Here is a 17,191-nt window from a genome sequence, read left to right as displayed (position 1 = left end):
TGATCGTTATCATCGCTTCGCCTCGTTAGATGTTCGGTATAGTTCGGTTTTCTTCGTGTTAGCTTAGCGTTAGTGTTAGTGTGATAACACGGACTACCACTGGAAGCGTTAGCGCGGGACAGTGCTGTACAAGAAAAGGCTATGCTGCCACAGTACTCCCCTCCTAGACTAGATTTCCCTTTTCTAGTATCTCGAAGGGATTACAACTCGTCGACCGGAACGAGTGACTCTAGTCGAAGAAAGCTTATCAGAAGTTGTGGCTGCAGGTTCCCTGTTACTTGCGTTTGCCTGATCTCCTATCACATATGCTGGCTTCAAGCGATCTACCGAAACGTTTACTTGGCGACCACGCATGTTCAACTTGAAGAACTTTTCGGCTCGCTTTACCACCTTAAATGGTCCTTCGTACGGTGGTGATAGCGAGGGTCGAACCGAATCATTGCGTACAAAGACGTTCTCGCACGTTTGTAAGTCCTGATTAACGAAAACACTGCGATTTCCATGCCTGGCAGTCTCTTGGGGACGGATTTTTCGCATAGCTCTTCGAAGCTTGTCGACAAATTCGGCTTCGTTCGGGTTTTCGGTGTCGTTTACGAAAAACTCGGACGGTATTCGGAGAGTTGTGCCATATACCATCTCAGCAGGTGATGACTTAAGGTCTTCCTTATAGGCTGAACGCAGCCCGAGTAAAATCATAGGCAAATGCTCGCTCCAGTGCTCGGGGTCATGGCACAGAATAGATGCCTTAAGGGTCCTATGCCACCGTTCGATAATCCCATTTGACTGTGGGTGGTATGCAGTCGTGCGCAGGTGGCTGGATCCGAGCAAGCGAGTCAGTTCCCCGAAAAGCGTTGATTCAAATTGGCGTCCTTGGTCAGACGTAATGAAAGATGGGACACCAAACCGGGCTATCCATCCACAAACTAGAGCTTCTGCAACTGTTACCGCGGTCATATCAGGAATTGGAAACGCTTCAGGCCAACGCGTGAACCTGTCGATGACCGTTAAACAATAACGGTTGCCCTTACTTGGAGGGAAGGGCCCCACGATGTCGATGTTTACATGCGCAAATCGGCTGTCCGGAGCCGAATATCGGGATATAGGTGATTGTGTGTGTCGCGTCACCTTCGAACGTTGGCATGGCAAGCAGCTCCTAGCGAAAATAATACTATCCTTGCGGATGCTCGGCCAAACAAATCGCTCCGTCATTAATTTGGCCGTTGTACGGGTGCCAGGATGAGACAATTGGTGCGTTGCCTGCAACGCAGCGTTCCGAAAGCGTTCCGTTATGAAAGGGCGAATGCGATTCCCAGTGCAGTCACATAAAAGTTGTTTGGTGCTGCCTGGAATGGTAAAATACTTTAGATTTAGCGAACTTTCGATTTTACCTTGTGCGATGTTCTGGAGCTGCTGATCGTCTTTTTGGTCTTCCGCAAGTGCTTCATAATCCAGTGATGGCGCTGGATGTATAGCATTAATGCGAGAGAGCAAGTCAGCCACGATGTTATCCTTTCCCACAATGTGACGGATGTCCGTTGTGATCTGTCCAATCACATCCAATTGGCGAGCTTGACGGTCCGAGGCTTTGTCAAGTTTCTGCTGGAAGGCAAAGGTGATGGGTTTGTGGTCGGTATAGATGTGGCAGCTACGTCCTTCGAGCATGTATTTAAAATGCCGCACCGCTAGGTAGATTGCAGTGAGTTCGCGATCGTAGGTGCTGTATCGCAGCTGGGCCTTGTCGAATTTTTTTGAGAAAAACCCGAGTGGTTGAGGGTGTCCATCAACGATTTGATGTAGGACCGCCCCTGCGGCAGTATCAGATGCGTCGACCCAAAGGGAAAGTTCTGCAATTTTAGCGGGATGCGATAAAAGCGTTGCTTCTGCGAGTTGATGTTTGCAGCGTTCGAAACTCGCGATGGTTGCGTCATTCCATGTCAGCGGGGAGCGATCGTTGCGTTTGTTGCCAGGAATCATGGCAAGGAGTGGAATCTGGTGCTCGATCGCGTTTGGCAAAAACCTACGGTAAAAATTGAGCATTGCCAAAAAACTTTTTAATTCCTTCACCGTAGCAGGAAGCTTGAACTCCACGATAGCTCGAACGCGGTCAGGTAAGGGACGGATACCGTCGGCAGAGACGGAATGACCCAGAAAATCCATCTTGTCTCGGCCGAATTCGCACTTAGCAATGTTTATCGCCAAGTTATATTGTTTGAGCCTTTCAAACAATTGTCGCAGATGATCACGATGTTCTTCGGGTGATGATGATGCGATGAATAGGTCGTCGATGTAAGGAAATACAAATTCCAGTCCTCTGACCACTTCGTGGATCATCCGTTGAAACGTTTGCGCTGCGTTTCGCAATCCGAAGGTCATAAACACGAACTCGAACAGTCCGAACGGTGTCGTGATGGCCGTTTTAGCGATGTCCTCGTGATGGATTGGTACCTGATGGAAGGCTTTTTGCAAGTCAATTTTAGAGAAAATAATTTTACCTTGCAATATAGTCGAAAAGTCCTGCAGGTACGGTATGGGATAGCGATCCGGGATGGTTTGTGCGTTGAGCGCCCGATAGTCCCCACATGGCCGCCAAGAACCGTCTGCTTTCTTCACCATATGGAGCGGGCTCGCCCAACTGCTGCTGGATGGTCGGCATATACCAAGCTTCAGTAGATGTTCAAATTCGGCCCTCGCTGCTTGAAGTTTGTCGGGCGAGAGACGTCGTGGGCGTGCGTAAACAGGTTGCCCTGTTGTTTCGATTCGATGGTAAATCGAAGCATCGCTAATCGTACCCGGTGGCGCTAGACGAGTGATGTTAGGAAACTCGGCTAATAGGTCAGCGTAAGGCGACACTGAACTGAAGGTCTTAACCGAACACTGCTCACTCTTCGCTAGCAAGCCAACCGACTCAAGATGAGTGGTATTATCGATGAGGCGCTTCCGTTTCATATCCACCAGCAGATCAAAATTGCCTAAAAAATCCGCGCCAATTATCCCCGAAGTGACGTCAGCTATCAGGAACGACCATAGGAACTCGCGACGAAGACCGAGGTTGATCTTCAACAACACTTCACCGTATACATTAATCGGCGATCCGTTCGCGGCGAACAGTTTAATCGGTGATGGTTTTACTCTGGCTGTTAGCATATCTTTCGGAACCACAGACACATCAGCGCCGGTGTCGATTAAAAATTGCGTTGACGTCGTTTTATCAGCAATTCGTAGACGAAAGATTGCGGCTGTAGTGGTGAGTTCGCCAATCTCCACCGCAGCATCAGCAGAGCGACACTATTGTGCCGATGGTGCACTTTGAACGGTGCAGGGTTTTCGGCATTTCCGTGCATCACTACCGAATTTGCGATGGTACCAGCATGGGCCGGTCGAAAAATCGCTTCCGCGACTTAAACTGCGATTACGTGCTGAGCCGGTGCGGGAATTCGATCGTCCTCGGTACCTTCGGTTAGGCAGCACGTTTTCAAGGCGCCTTGACAATTCGGCAATCTCTTTCCGTAGGTCGGATATGGGGTCGTTGGCCGTATATGCGGTCGTTGACATTGTGGCATCAGCCACGTGGCCAGGCGCCATCGCTGCGTTGCTACGTTCGACGGCGTTAATGCTTCTCAGGCTCATTGAATCCACAATGGCGTCAGCGATGGTGGTTTTGTCCGCGGCGTCACCGCGAGAAGCGATCACTGCAGCTTGGGCATGTGGTGGCAGCCTTGATGCCCACAAATCGATAAGAACCGGTTCACTAAGGGAATTGCCAGCAACGCGCTTCATTTCGTTGAGAAGCTGGCTCGGCTTTTTATCACCAAGCGGCATATCGGACAATACACGCTGCAGGCGCCGCTGCTGACTGTCGGCAAAATATCCGATCAGTTTTGCCTTAATGTACGCGTACTTTTCTACTGCCGGTGTACCGTCAATAATTGACCTCAACTCGGTCAATTTGTTCGGGGCACTTGCGCCATCACTATATTATATTTTCGCGTATCGTGTAATGCGCTGATACCCGAAACAGCGAACCAAAATTCTAAAGACAAAAAATACGTCTCGATATTCGTATCCACCATATTTGGTGGGTTCAGTCGCGGCGCATGGATTGCTTCTACGGCAGCGGGTTGAGGAGCATGGCTGGACACACTAGGGATAGGCGCACTAGGGTTGGGCACTGCTGTACTAGGCCCACTGGGGGTCGGCACCAAAGAACCAGCCCGAAAATGGCCAGGTAAAATGGGATTAGGCGCAACCTTATCCTCTTCCATTACTGCGATGTACACCAAAATTCGTAAAAAAAGAAACTGAACTGAACGATCACGTCGGGGTCACCACTTTAGCGCGTTCTTTCGATTTCGTTTTTGGCGTAATTATTGAAGCACGGTTTGTTCTGAATACCAGACTAGAATGAGAGCGATCTCTCCGTTTATTTTATCGTAAGTCCTAGATGATCGTTATCATCGCTTCGCCTCGTTAGATGTTCGGTATAGTTCGGTTTTCTTCGTGTTAGCTTAGCGTTAGTGTTAGTGTGATAACACGGACTACCACTGGAAGCGTTAGCGCGGGACAGTGCTGTACAAGAAAAGGCTATGCTGCCACAGTTATGTTATTGTGACAGATTAATTGCGGTCGGTTTTGTTATTTAGATATTTTTTTTTTTATTTTTATACAAATAAGGATGTTATGTAGGCTTGCGATAGGGTGTAGACATAAATCTACAAATAATTAAAAAAAAAGATTAAAAAGACATAATCAGAACAATACACATTATTATTAACTTGTCATTTGGAAAAACTGTTGGCAAAAAAAATTACAATTACCTCACATTCAATGTGAAATAAGCAGCCAAAAACAAATGGTCTCAGCTTTTAAATTTGTGTATGAAAAGTAAAATAATTAGTTCCAGAACCGTAAGTGTGCTGGTTAAGGGTATGCATATGAAAACAAATGAACAATGATACTAATTTTGTTTTTTTTTATTAATCCATGTTCTTGAAAAAGTGGTCGATTTTGTTCTTGTTTTTTTTTTTTTTTAATTTAAATTACTCCCCGAATGTGTCGTATTTAGATCGCAAAACAGGATAAGATTATATACTAACATATCAAACATATCAAAGCAAACTAACATATCAAACTGGAAATGATACAATGGTTAAATTTGAACAACAAAAAGTATCCGGGATTCAAAGATTGCTTAATGAAGGATTATTAGACAATTCTTGACGTTAGATCTTGGATCCATGATCTTGAGGAACGATCTGTCGCTCCTCCAACCGATTGATAACGAAAGGCGGAGAAATGGCGAACACACGTGCGTATTGCAGCGCCAATTCAAATTCTGTTTTAGGTTGAAATAAAACAGGGCGCAAATGTCGGTACCACGCCCCCTGTACAGACCCCTTAAACTATGCTTTGGAACACATTTCATCCCACTTCCCACACGGCAAGTGTCAGTGACCGGTGCATTGCTGCACTACGGCATGTATTACAATTTTCACTTGAATGATGGTCTTTTGGGGTATCACAACCAAGTTTTTAGAAGTGTTTGTCCTGCTTGCGGTTAGCAATGCATAGCTAATAATGAAAAAGGAACCGCTTAAAACAATTACCATTGGTCGCAAGATCTCGCTCAAGGAACACCCTCAGAAACGGTGTGCGTGTGCGGTCCTGGTTCGTCCCCGTGCGTAAAGTTACCCATCCTCGAAATGCCAAGCGCTCCGGAGCGGGCGTTTCGGTGGCGATCCATGCGATAATCAAACGAGTCTTTCGGCTGTTTGGTGGAAAAAGAGCTGGTAGGTAGAGCAGTGCAGCGCTACTTCAGGAAAGCGGGAAGAGAGAGTTTGATTCGACGCTTGCCTTCTGCTGGCTAGCAAGCATCGACAGCGCAAACAGCCTGACGGAAAAGGATGCTCTAGTACGACGCATGAAACAGAGCACATGCTGCTTTTCATCCTTCCATGCGTGCATCGTGCGCGAGTGACAAGGAAAGGGAATGTGCTCGAAGCGGCCCAACACATTCATGAGAACAGCGGCAACGTTGTAATGTTTGGGTGTGTTGCATCTGCCCCTTCTTCATACATTTTTGTATGCGAATTAGCTTGCCGGGGTCGGTCGGGATGTACTTTGATTATTTCTGGGCTGGCTTCGAACACATTTCCATAGGCAGATTGACTGGCAGGCAGGCAACACGCTTGGAATCTAGCCCCGGAAACTAGGAGGCCTTGCGATTTGACTGTGTAGTCACACTTGTGAGTGTGTGTGCGTGCTTGCGTGCGTAAAATAAACGCCCGTTGTGCGTACCGAGGACCTCCTTCATTTGTACTGTGCAGTACGATGGGGATGAGCATAAAATGTGAGAAAAGTATTGCAATCGATGCGATTATCTGATCTTCTGTCCTGAAACAATTGGATTGTTTGCACGTTTGTGTGACAATCAATCCACTGTAAAAATTAAGATATATCATAGATTTTTTTAAGTTTTTAAATTGGCTTATGGCAGACATGTCAAACATACGGCCCGTGGGCCAAATGCAGCCCGCGAATATATTTGGCAGTTTTTTGCATGAAGCAGGACCGCAAAGACGGCATGTAGCGTGTGGTTTTTTTAATTATAAGTGGCGGTAGCCTAAAGACAGACTCCTCATATTTTCACTCATTGTCTGGCTTAGAAACTACGCAATGGAACACCACGTTCTTTACTTCACTGATGGGGGTACTCTATCATCATGTTTCTGCCGAAAATCAAATGACCTCATGGCTAGCCAATATTTACCGATGTAGTGTTATAATTATGAGTTATTGTTATTAGTCATTGGCGCTGTCTAAAGGCTGCATTTATAATTCGTGTGTCTATTAAATGACCTAAGTTTAGAATACTAGTTCCGAAAATTATTTAAATGGCCACGCTTGGTTTTCGATGAGTGTTTTTAGATACTGGCTCAATTTGTTGTACTCGCTTAACAGAACATAAGAATTATAAAATTTCGATTCAGGACTGAACCACTGAAGATATGAGTAAATATCATGAACTGGTTCGCTGAGTACCGTTTTATTTCCCTATTCCTTATTTCTACATAATCAACAATTTTTGGGATTGTTTTTGTTATGAATCGATTTGTTGGAGCTTATCAATATATGTAGGTATGATTCTAGGTCCAAGGATTTGTCTTTAATGATTTTCGCCGATAGAAAGCCACGGCTAAGGAGAAACTAACAGTTGACCTACATTAAAATCTATTATTATTTGAAAATTCTTAAATAAGACAAAATAGATTTTAATACAGATTTAAAACTGGAATTTGAATCAGTGAAACCTCCCCTTTGCCGCTGAACTGCAGAACCGAAAGAATATTTTTAACTGCATTCCGGCCCGCGTCCCAAAACGTGTTTGACATCACTGGCGCATGGGAAGGAAAACACGAAGGGAGAAAATTATGCTCATGGGTGTATAATAGGACAACACACGTAAATGATTATATTATATTGCCCTATTCTTCGTAACAGGCCTTTGAGACAAAGACTATGCACAGTCGGATATGGTGGTCAAAGTCATCGTTACGGGGCACGGTCGATACGGGGATTGAACCTACGATGGGCAATGTTGTTACGCGGTGCGAGTTGACGACTGTATCACGAGACCGTCCCGTTGAGAAGAAACAAAAAAAAATAACAAGGTAAACACAGGATGATCTTTTAAATTTCTCAACGTTTTCCAACCCATTACGAGTGAAATGGTATAAACAGCTCTCTTTTTTCCGCATATTTTTTATATTCTGACATTTTGCATCGAATTATCCTTAGCCATTAATCTTAAAAACTTTCTTCAAACGTAACGAAACAGAAAGCGTGAAATGTGCTATCAAGCACATTTTTCAGGTTCATGGTTTTTGCAATTCCACTTTTTTCGTTGTTTGTTTGTGGAAATTAACTTAATAATTTATGCTCATTGTTTGTATCGGGTAGTGCCGAACCCTGACGAAGCTTGCAAAGCCAATCGATGAGATAGAAACAATAAAAGTAGTTGTACGAATAAATAAATTGTGAATTGTGAAGATCAAAAGTAATTCGAATTTAAAATAATCTGTATCTTAACATCAATTCACCAACCAACAGGGAGCACGTGGGAACTGCCGATGAGTAAGGTCTTTTATCGCGTTGGAGAGAAGCGAAGGTCATCCTGGGTGTTATGCAAGCAACCATAAGTTATCCATTGTCACAAATAACAGCCGTGTTCGTGGTACAGCACTTAGCTAAAACAAACCATTTTGGAGCGATGAGAGATGAGAAAAAAATAAGGAAAAAGTTACTATTAATTGTATACAACATGGACAATAACAAACGAAGCAATGTAAAAGCCAAAACAATCATTTATACATAATGGTCAATAAACCACATGGTGAATACAATGAAGGAAAAGTAACAAAATACAGATGAACCTACATGTGAAGATTGATAATTAAAATGCAAAGCAATAACGAGAAATGAATGGTTAAACACACATAAACACATAAACAAGATCACATACAAACATACACATTAAAGCATGATTTCGAATTGAACTCAATTACTGTAATATTACATCAATTATGTGCAATACTACTTATAACCCACATCAAACAAATAAACATTCTTGGTTCGTTTTTAAAGAACTAGTTTTTAAAGGCTGTTTGTTTGTTTGTGTTGTTAAATATTTCGAAAATTTAAATCACCGCAAACAAAGAACTTTTTGGATACTTGCAAAAGAATTACCTACACATCGTTATGCGAGAATACAGATGATCCCTTCTCTGTCCTATTGGCGTTTAAAAATCGATCGCGTTGGATCTAACAGAACACCAAAGAACCATCAAATCTCCACCACCAAAGAGTAGCAATGGAGACAGAGCTTATTTTTTTATAATGCTCTCTTGGTGTGTTTGTTCGTTTTTGTACGATTTCTTCATTTGATCTAGCTTTCGGAGGTTTGCGTTCATTTGGTTAAACTTCCAGAAAACTTCTCCAAACAGTAAACAATCCGAGAGTGGTAATTACACTTACAATGCGCTGTGACTTACAACAATTATATGTACACTGGTATGATCTTACAGAATAGAATAAGTTACTCGATTTACTATCAGCACGCAGGGCCAGGTTAGCAATACACTGCCCGCCGTTCCATTCGCTTGGCAAGCGAACAGCGACAGTTGGACAGCTTTTACAGATACACAACTGCATACGATGCACGATCGACGATGCGCAAAAATGCAATCATATTAACAACAACGGGATACAAATAGGAGGTTTCTTGGTGAGTGTATATGCTTTGAGTTGCTTTGGTTTCTAGCCTCGCAAATGCACAACGGTGTTCACACAAATGCGCATTGAGTGCAAATGTTGGTGGATTAAACAGGTAGAGGACATGCTTTAGTGGCGGCAGTTTGAAGACACAAACGCGCAGAGTTTTAGTTTGACTTTCGTTGAGTGGCTGTAAACGGAACGGAGAGAGAAAAGAAGGATAGGAGGGGGACCCTCGTTAGTGTGTTTCTGTGCGTTTTCGCAATTACCTGGATAAGAGGAACGCCGGCAGGTTTGTCAAAGCCAAGGTGCCCGCAGGTGCACATCGACTGGCGCGAAGATTGTGCATCGTCCGCAAGCCAATCGATTGGGGCCACTTGGCCGGATAATCCTGCCCGGGCGCTTATAAGCCACCTCCAGATCGCTCGATGGTGATCTGCTTCTTGAGACGTTCCTGCTCCTTGCGGATTTCTTCCTGTTCCGCCACCGCAGCAAACCGAGAGTGCGATACAAATCCGGACTTGATTGCCGACATCATCTGCGAACGCGAAAGATCAACAAGCACAAATTAATCGGTTACTCTCACCGGAAGGTGATCGAAGAGTCTAACGCAATCTACCATACCTGTAGGTACTCCTCCAGCTCGACCTGTCCGTTCATGTTGGTGTCGATTTCCTTGAGAATGTCGTGCAGCTCTTCGCCACTGACCTCCGCATCGCCGAACGACTTCATTGCGCGCTTAATGTCGGTGATCGACACGTAGCCCTTCTTCTCTTTGTCGATCGTTTCGAAGCGCTTCACGTACATGTCGACCTCCTGCTTGGAGAGATTGATCGGTACCTTCTCCTTCAGTGTGCGGTTAGCTTGGTGGCCCATCTGCGTCTGCAGGAAGTGTTCGCACTGCTTTATCTGGCGCTCCTTTTCGTCCTTTGACCACTTTAGCTCCTCCGCCATGATGTCTGCAATCATGGGGAGCGCCTCGATGGCGGCCTGCACATTCAGGAACGACAGTCGCAAACGGCGCGAAATCATGTCCACGCAAGTGCAGGCATACTCGCGAATGCCGTAGCGCACCTCCGCATCAATGTACGGGAACTCCGGATGCAGCTTCTTGCCGATGATGGGCCAACGCTTGCCAGTCAGCGTAGCCAGCTTGGCCACGGCAAACGCACGATCGCCGTACGATATGGCCAGATGTTTGGCCACCTCTACCTCCAGACCCAAATCCTGCACCAAGCGGATGTACATCGTCGGTGTCCATCCCTGGGCGCCCTCAATCCACAGCCCATCGGTGACACAACCGCGCTCGGGCTTCAGGTTGCACGCCTTGATGGCAGCATCGATCGTGTGCTCGGCCATCGCTCGGAACGTCGTCCACTTGCCACCGGCAATCGTGATCAGCTTCGAGTCGCTCACGTGCACGATGTGGTTGCGAGCCAGCGATTGCGTGTCCTCCTTGTTCGGATCGGACACCAGCGGTCGGATGCCACTCCACGCCGACAGCACATCACCACGGCGAACATCAACGTCCTTGTTGAGATAGTTCTTGATTTCGCTCAGAATGAACTGGATCTCGTCCTCGGTGGGCGTGGGGGTGCGCGTTACATCGCACGGCGAGTCCGTGGTACCGGCGATCGTGCCGTTCAGCCAGGGCAGGAAGAAGATAACGCGACCGTCCGAAGTGTCCGGATCGAGCAGACCCATCTGCTGTGGGCTGTAGTATCCCGGCAGCACAATATGCACGCCCGAGCTCGGGCAGCAGATTTCCTTCACTGTCGGGTTATCCATTTTGCGGATCGAGTCCGTAAACGGACCGGTCGCGTTGATGATACACTTTGCCTTGATCGTCCACTCCTTTTTGCTAATGTTATCGCGGACCTTGGCGCCACACAGCACATCCTTACCATCGTCGCCCTTTTTCTTCAGCAGCTCCAACACCTCGACGTGGTTCGTGATGGCAGCGCCATGGCGTGCCGCGGTCAGTGCGATGGCCAGATTCATACGTGCGTCATCCTGCTGTCCGTCGTAGTACACGATAGCTCCGCACAGTTTATCGCCGCGCAACATGGGAAACAGTTCCAGCGCATCGGCGCGTGACAGATAGTACGAGCTTTTCACGTTACGATCGCCAGCGACGAAATCGTACGCCTTAATACCGACCCAGAAGTACGGAATTTGCCACCAGCTGAAAAAACGAGACGATGAACGAGACGATATAGTCGATTAATATTGTAAACATAAGAGGTAGGACGGAAAGGTAGGATGCAGCAAAACCAGGCAAAAACTAACGTGTAAACGGGAAGCATGATCGGCAGTGGTCTGGTCAGATGTGGCGCCGATCGCAACATTGAGGCGCGCTCGTGCAGAGCTTCTTTTACCATCCGGTACTGTTCAATGTCCAACTGTAAGAAGCACAAACCGACAACCTTAGTTTAGCATTCTATGGACTGTGGAAGCAATATGATCATCTTACACCGAGAATGGCTTTCTGCAGATATCGCACACCACCATGGATCAGCTTGGTTGATCGTGACGAGGTACCGCTGGCGAAGTCGTCCGCTTCGACCAGGGCGGTCTTAAGTCCGCGCGTGACCGAATCCAGTGCACAGCCGGCCCCAGTGGCTCCACCACCGATGATCAGCACATCGTACTCTTCGTCGCTCTGCAGCGCCTTGATCTGTTCCGATCGTGAAGGCAGCGTTCGCTTACGTCGAATACGTTGCATTTCCTCCATTTGAACCTGTTTGCAGAACGAAACACACGATTGCTTGAGCTGGCCATAAACCGGGTCGGTTGCCGAGCTTACCTGATACTGGGGCGTATCTTTGTGCTGCAGGGCATAGGTGGACAGGGCGGCACCGATCGCGATACCGGCTGCTGTCACGCCGAACTTTCGAAGTCTCGATGCCATTGTTGATTAGCGGGTTCGTGCGAAAGGCTGCTGGAAACAGGGAGCATCACAATATTTCAATTAGGAACTGCGAAGGTAAAAGTGAGCTAATGAATAGAAGACGATTTCATGGCAATTATAAAAATATTATAATCTGATTTCTATCCCAACCGTGCCGGTACTAACACGTGCTGCTTTGCCGATAGGGCTACTGATAATAAACTCCATCGCGGATTCGCGCATTGCACAGCAGATGCAACATTCATTCGTCGTTAGTAAAATACCGCTGACTTTAATCTGAAGGAAAGATCACTACGCAATGCCGTATCGCTTCATACTCGGATGGTGCGATGCAATAAATTAATCATTGTCCTCAGGAATAGAACAATTATCATTACCGTTCCGGTCCCTCTAATGCACACGGCAGTACCACAGCGTTCGTACACGCCACGACTGGTGTTGTTAGTTTACGTTTTATTGCTGCGTGGCGTCCTCTTTAGAGATAAATGCCAATACGCAGCCGAACACAAGATAATTACGCGCAATGTGTGATGTGTTTTTTAACGAAACGCTTACGTTTGTTTGTTCATTGAAACCTACACGTGATAAGCCAGTGACGGCCCAAGTGTCAGTATCCTCGTGGGATGGTGTAATGATAGACACTGCCTCAAGTTGCCCTAACCGAGTAGAGGTCATATAAAGGAGATATCGAGCAGAGAGGCAGGCAGTGGCTAGTGGGAAACATCACACATTACACATATACACTTCGTGCTGTGTCTCCGTGCAACGTGCAAGATGTGGACGTTTTCTACCGTCTAGACCGAGATTGTAATGTTTGGCCTTGATGATCTGCTCCCCTGTGTGCCTAAAGGTTTGAAAAGGAAAAAAAAGTAAACCCCTTCGCAGTTCGCGAAATGTTTTGCCCTTGATCGTGGATCACGCTTTGCAAGAATCGTAAAGCTCGAAAAAAGAATCATTAAAACACGATACGACGGCAGACAGACATCACGAAACACGCGGCTAGTTGGCTTGGCTGCGGAAAGGAAGCAGCCGTTATGTATCGCGAATGTAGCCAAGCGTGCAAAACCATACAAAACTATGGCCGTGGCGTCGTTTGGATCGCTTAAATGACATCATCGCGCAGCATGTTGACAGAGGCTGATGATTCACAGCGACGCCGAAACATTTAAAGCGAATGGATTTATAGCGCAGTGTGCGCGCAGCTGATTTCATGTGGCAAGGTCTAATTGTAACTGGTACTGCTGCTATTACACGCACAAACATATGCTATGCTACTACAAACAAACGAACAGATAGTGGTAATCCACGATCACCCTCAGGGGGAACACAGCAATCCTTTGCACCGATCAGTCACGTGATCTCACTACAAAAATCAGGCGCATGATCGTGTCCTGTCTCAAGCGGCAGCAAACTGGGGCGGCAAATGAAACGCGAAACGCACCCATCAACGTATCGTTCACAGCTGATCGTGTGATCGTGTGTACCGAGCTGTGTACCAGTGGTATCATTCTAACGCAAAATTAAAATCCGTTGCCATCGTTGGCGCACAAAACAAACATCAATCATGTCCGATAAACCGAGCAAATAAAGTGCGAAGAACCTCTCCCGGTGGGGTTTTCTATCGTTCCGTTGTTTTGGTTTTGTCGTACCTAAACCGTACCGTGTCGCGTTCAGCCGTTGTGACCGATCGTTAGCTAATTAAGACGGAATATCAAAACTACCCACGGTAGCAAAAACGTCGTAACATTCCATTCTATTAATACATGCACTCGAAAGACAGGGAGATCGTGCAATTCGCTCGCTACGACACTGATGCGGGGGGGTTTAGCTTAGATCGTAATCATTATCTAGCGAGATGGGCACGGTTATGTAAAAAATCGACAGCGCCAAAAAGGATCGCCCACTGGTCACTGCACAGTACCAAATTTAAAGCACTCGTCGCGCGTTCAACACACAAAGCACTCGCCATTACGCCGACCCAACAGCGGAGGGGTTGGGTAAATTTGGGACTCTTTCATGATCGCTCTACTCGCGTTCCAATCACACTGACACGCCACGTAAAACACCTGTGTATATTCTGGGATGCCAAGATCTCGTTACATAATATTAACAGGGAATCGCAGTTCTGCAGTTTGCCTGCTACTGAACAGATGCACTAGACACAGAACTAAATGGCACATGTCGGAGGCTGCACTGCTCAGTGGCACGAGCTGAATGCGTAATTGCCGCCCTTTTACCTTGACAAACGTTGATTCCCGTGGAGCGAAGGATTTTAGCTCCAACTGTCGATCGAAGCGCGCCACTAGGTTGTGGCGAATGCAGGCAGTAACGGCAAGGATGTCCTTCGCAAAGATGGATATGGGGATCGTAGGCAAACCGGTCACGGTGTACGATCGAAAACGACTCGAGACCTCGACGTTCGGCGAGCAAGTGAACGGATATATCATCGCTGGCATCGATCGCCCCGCCAGACTAGCTGAACTAGCGCGCCCGGTGCCATCGGTCGGGCATCGTTCGGTTCGAACTCGTGTGCTTTTGCGGCATCCGCCCTGCGGAAACGGTGTTCCCCGCTTCATTGCCTTTTGCCGTTCGTGATGTTTGAGCAAGCTTTTTGAGGCAAAGTTTTTCTAAAGTGTTCCGCCTATGAGCGTGCTGGCGGAGTGTGTACGTTATTATATCACCAGACTGGGATGCAGTCGGTGACCGGGTTTCGTTGAGCCGGGGCAGGTGGAATATGCTATAAATAAGCAGACGAACGGACGACGGGGAAAAGAATAAAAAACCAGCATAGGGTGGAATGGAGGTGGGGGGGAGGGGGGACTTGACAAGTGGTGATCAATTCTCGCGATCGATGCACTTTCGCTGGTGTGTCGCACACTTGCGCTTCGTGCCGGTTTGAAGTAGTATTAGTGACGCCACACGTTTGGACGCTTTTCATACACTATTTCAAAGATTGAAAGCATAAAAAGAGGGAATATTTTTTGTGAATATCACACACCTACGAGAGACATAGCATTATTTCGGCATGGCATTATTTAGTGTATTATCAGCATCATTGTGTGCACTAGATACAGCATTTCAACTGTTATTACAGCATTTCAACTGTCGTTACAGGAAGTCACGTGCACGTTTACACCAATGAATCTCTCACCATGTGTACGTATTGACCCTGAACGTGTATAAATGCACCAAGAGTGGGAGAGAGTGCACTGTTTCACCGCTGATCATTCGCTGTACATGTGCAAGTGCAGCGTGCAGGTATGTGCGGATATCCAGAATGCAACAGCTGTAGGGGGTGCATACCAGTAACTGATAAGATCTCGCGCAAGTTACGATGTTATTGTGCCAAACGTGCGTGTAGTAGAGAGCTGCACTGTGTTTAATTTGCAATCATACCGTTACTGAACGGCGCAAATACACTGCATCCTGCCATCCCCGGTGGTGTACCGAATGCAGTTCTAGGCGCTAGGTTGTGTAATCGCCATAATGATGACGACGACGATGTTCAAACTCGCGCGCTTCACCGCTTTCCAATGATACTACAGTTTTATCGATAAGCAGCGAGTGTTTCCAATCGGCCGGAAATTGTCCTACATTGAAGAGTTTTATTTAACTTCGTTATATGGACGCGTGCTCGCTCGTGCCTGCTCCTCGTACATGCTCCCGTATCTTTCAATGTCACGGCGCTTATACCGATGTGTGTAGCGTTTTATTGTTTTAAATGAAATGGCTCATTTTTTGTAATCCTCGTGTAAATAATCTCAAGTATGGAGACCATCGAGTGGTTCTATTGATTTAATCACTTCGAAAACCTTACTTATAATTCCTGCAAAGGACTTTATGCTTTATCGTCAAACACTCATCATTTTGTATGAAAAAAAGATATATCCAAACAAACCTTTTGCGAATCGACCTGCGAAAAGAGTTGTTTTGTTACTCGCATTGTTGGCCGGTGAGCGATCAATAATAAATGTGCTTCCCACGCATCACCGACTGCGAGCTACTACCGACCGCTAAGCCGCTAGCGTAGCCAAAGCTGTACCAAATCTTACAACCCCCACAGAGAACATTTATTAAAGGTTCCGCGCTTCTGCATTGTACGAAAATAGAAACAATTCCGACCTACAAAAGCGTCCCACTGTCCCACGAATTACGGACGGGCTTATGGCCACTTTTGCCAAGGGATTGTGTCACCGGAGAGCAACAATCGTGTGTGTTAAAGGTAGTAACAAAACTCCATCCTGGTCAACCATTGCCAAAACGATAGAGAAATGGAAAAACGCGAACGATACCAGATGGAAGATATAAGCACCTTCCTCATTTTGCCGTATGCCGATGCGTTTGTTGTTTGTTTTCATTACATTTTCAGGAGTAACCTTCACATTTGACCAACATTTCCCCTCGTTGGGAAATTGATTACAGCACGCACTCACACACTTGCACTGTAGGTGGTGTAGGAAAATCAGACGTTCTAGGCGTCGTACGTAAGGCGACAGATACGGAAACGAAAAGTAAATAAAAACATGAACTTGTGGCTGCATCACTGCACTTTTGCAAGGTAAATAGCCTCATGTGGATACGTTTTATAATGTTGACAAACCCGACTACTCGGGATTTGGCTTTCCTTACCGAATGCGACTAGATAGATGGAAGGATTTCTCGATACTACTGGCTCTACCCGATCTCTTGGACGAATATTCACTCGTTTAAAGAGATAAAGAAATAGAGAGAGAGAGAGAGAGAGAGAGAGAGAGAGAGAGAGCGTTGCTGCACAAGTGCGCATGATCGATTACCGTACACTGAAGAAAGACTAGTTCGGGACACCAAATGGAATGGTAAGATTTACATCAATAATGAACTGTTACTAATCCATGATAACCATACAGAAAATGCCCATAATATTCATAAAGTGTCACTATCAGCATCATATAATAAGGCTTAGATTTCTACTTTAAAATCGAATCCTGAATCGAGTAACAAAAAAATTACGAAAATTATTGGCAAATTCTTACG

General features: G+C 46.2%; 1 protein-coding gene across 17 annotated transcripts; it reads right to left on the bottom strand.

Moving 5' to 3' along the window:
• Nucleotides 1-7,738: 7,738 nt before the first annotated feature.
• Nucleotides 7,739-16,898, bottom strand: LOC1274580 (glycerol-3-phosphate dehydrogenase, mitochondrial). 17 transcript variants are annotated; one of them, XR_009764646.1, is made up of 8 exons: nt 16,808-16,898; nt 12,074-12,205; nt 11,741-12,007; nt 11,557-11,669; nt 9,892-11,452; nt 9,682-9,805; nt 8,743-9,457; nt 7,739-8,243 (listed from the first exon to the last, which is right to left on the bottom strand). XR_009764646.1 is itself a non-coding variant. In XM_061642714.1 (7 exons), the coding sequence occupies exons 2-7, from the start codon at nt 12,176-12,178 to the stop codon at nt 9,435-9,437; spliced, it is 2,193 nt and encodes a 730-aa protein (XP_061498698.1). In that variant the 5' UTR covers nt 12,179-12,205; nt 16,808-16,898; the 3' UTR covers nt 7,739-9,434. The 17 variants fall into 17 exon arrangements, 4 of the variants coding, with proteins under 4 accessions (XP_061498698.1, XP_061498699.1, XP_061498695.1 ...); XR_009764648.1 differs by having other exon boundaries at nt 8,747-9,457; XR_009764654.1 differs by lacking the exon at nt 8,743-9,457 and adding an exon at nt 16,491-16,649 and having other exon boundaries at nt 9,537-9,805; nt 16,808-16,840.
• Nucleotides 16,899-17,191: the final 293 nt, after the last annotated feature.

The sequence above is a fragment of the Anopheles gambiae genome, chromosome 2 (genome assembly GCF_943734735.2).
Source record: "Anopheles gambiae chromosome 2, idAnoGambNW_F1_1, whole genome shotgun sequence".
Taxonomy (NCBI): Eukaryota; Metazoa; Arthropoda; class Insecta; order Diptera; family Culicidae; genus Anopheles; species Anopheles gambiae.
Note: the sequence above shows the minus strand (reverse complement) of the source record. Positions and strands in the feature narration are given on the sequence as shown.

Excerpts from the sequence above, each read along its gene's own strand:
- LOC1274580 (XM_061642714.1), bottom strand. The coding sequence starts at position 12,178 with ATGGCATCGAGACTTCGAAAGTTCGGCGTGACAGCAGCCGGTATCGCG. Across the intron at positions 11,453-11,556 it reads ATCATGCTTCCCGTTTACAC|CTGGTGGCAAATTCCGTACT; the intron begins GTTAGTTTTTGC and ends TCGTTTTTTCAG. Across the intron at positions 9,806-9,891 it reads AGCTGGAGGAGTACCTACAG|ATGATGTCGGCAATCAAGTC; the intron begins GTATGGTAGATT and ends TCGCGTTCGCAG.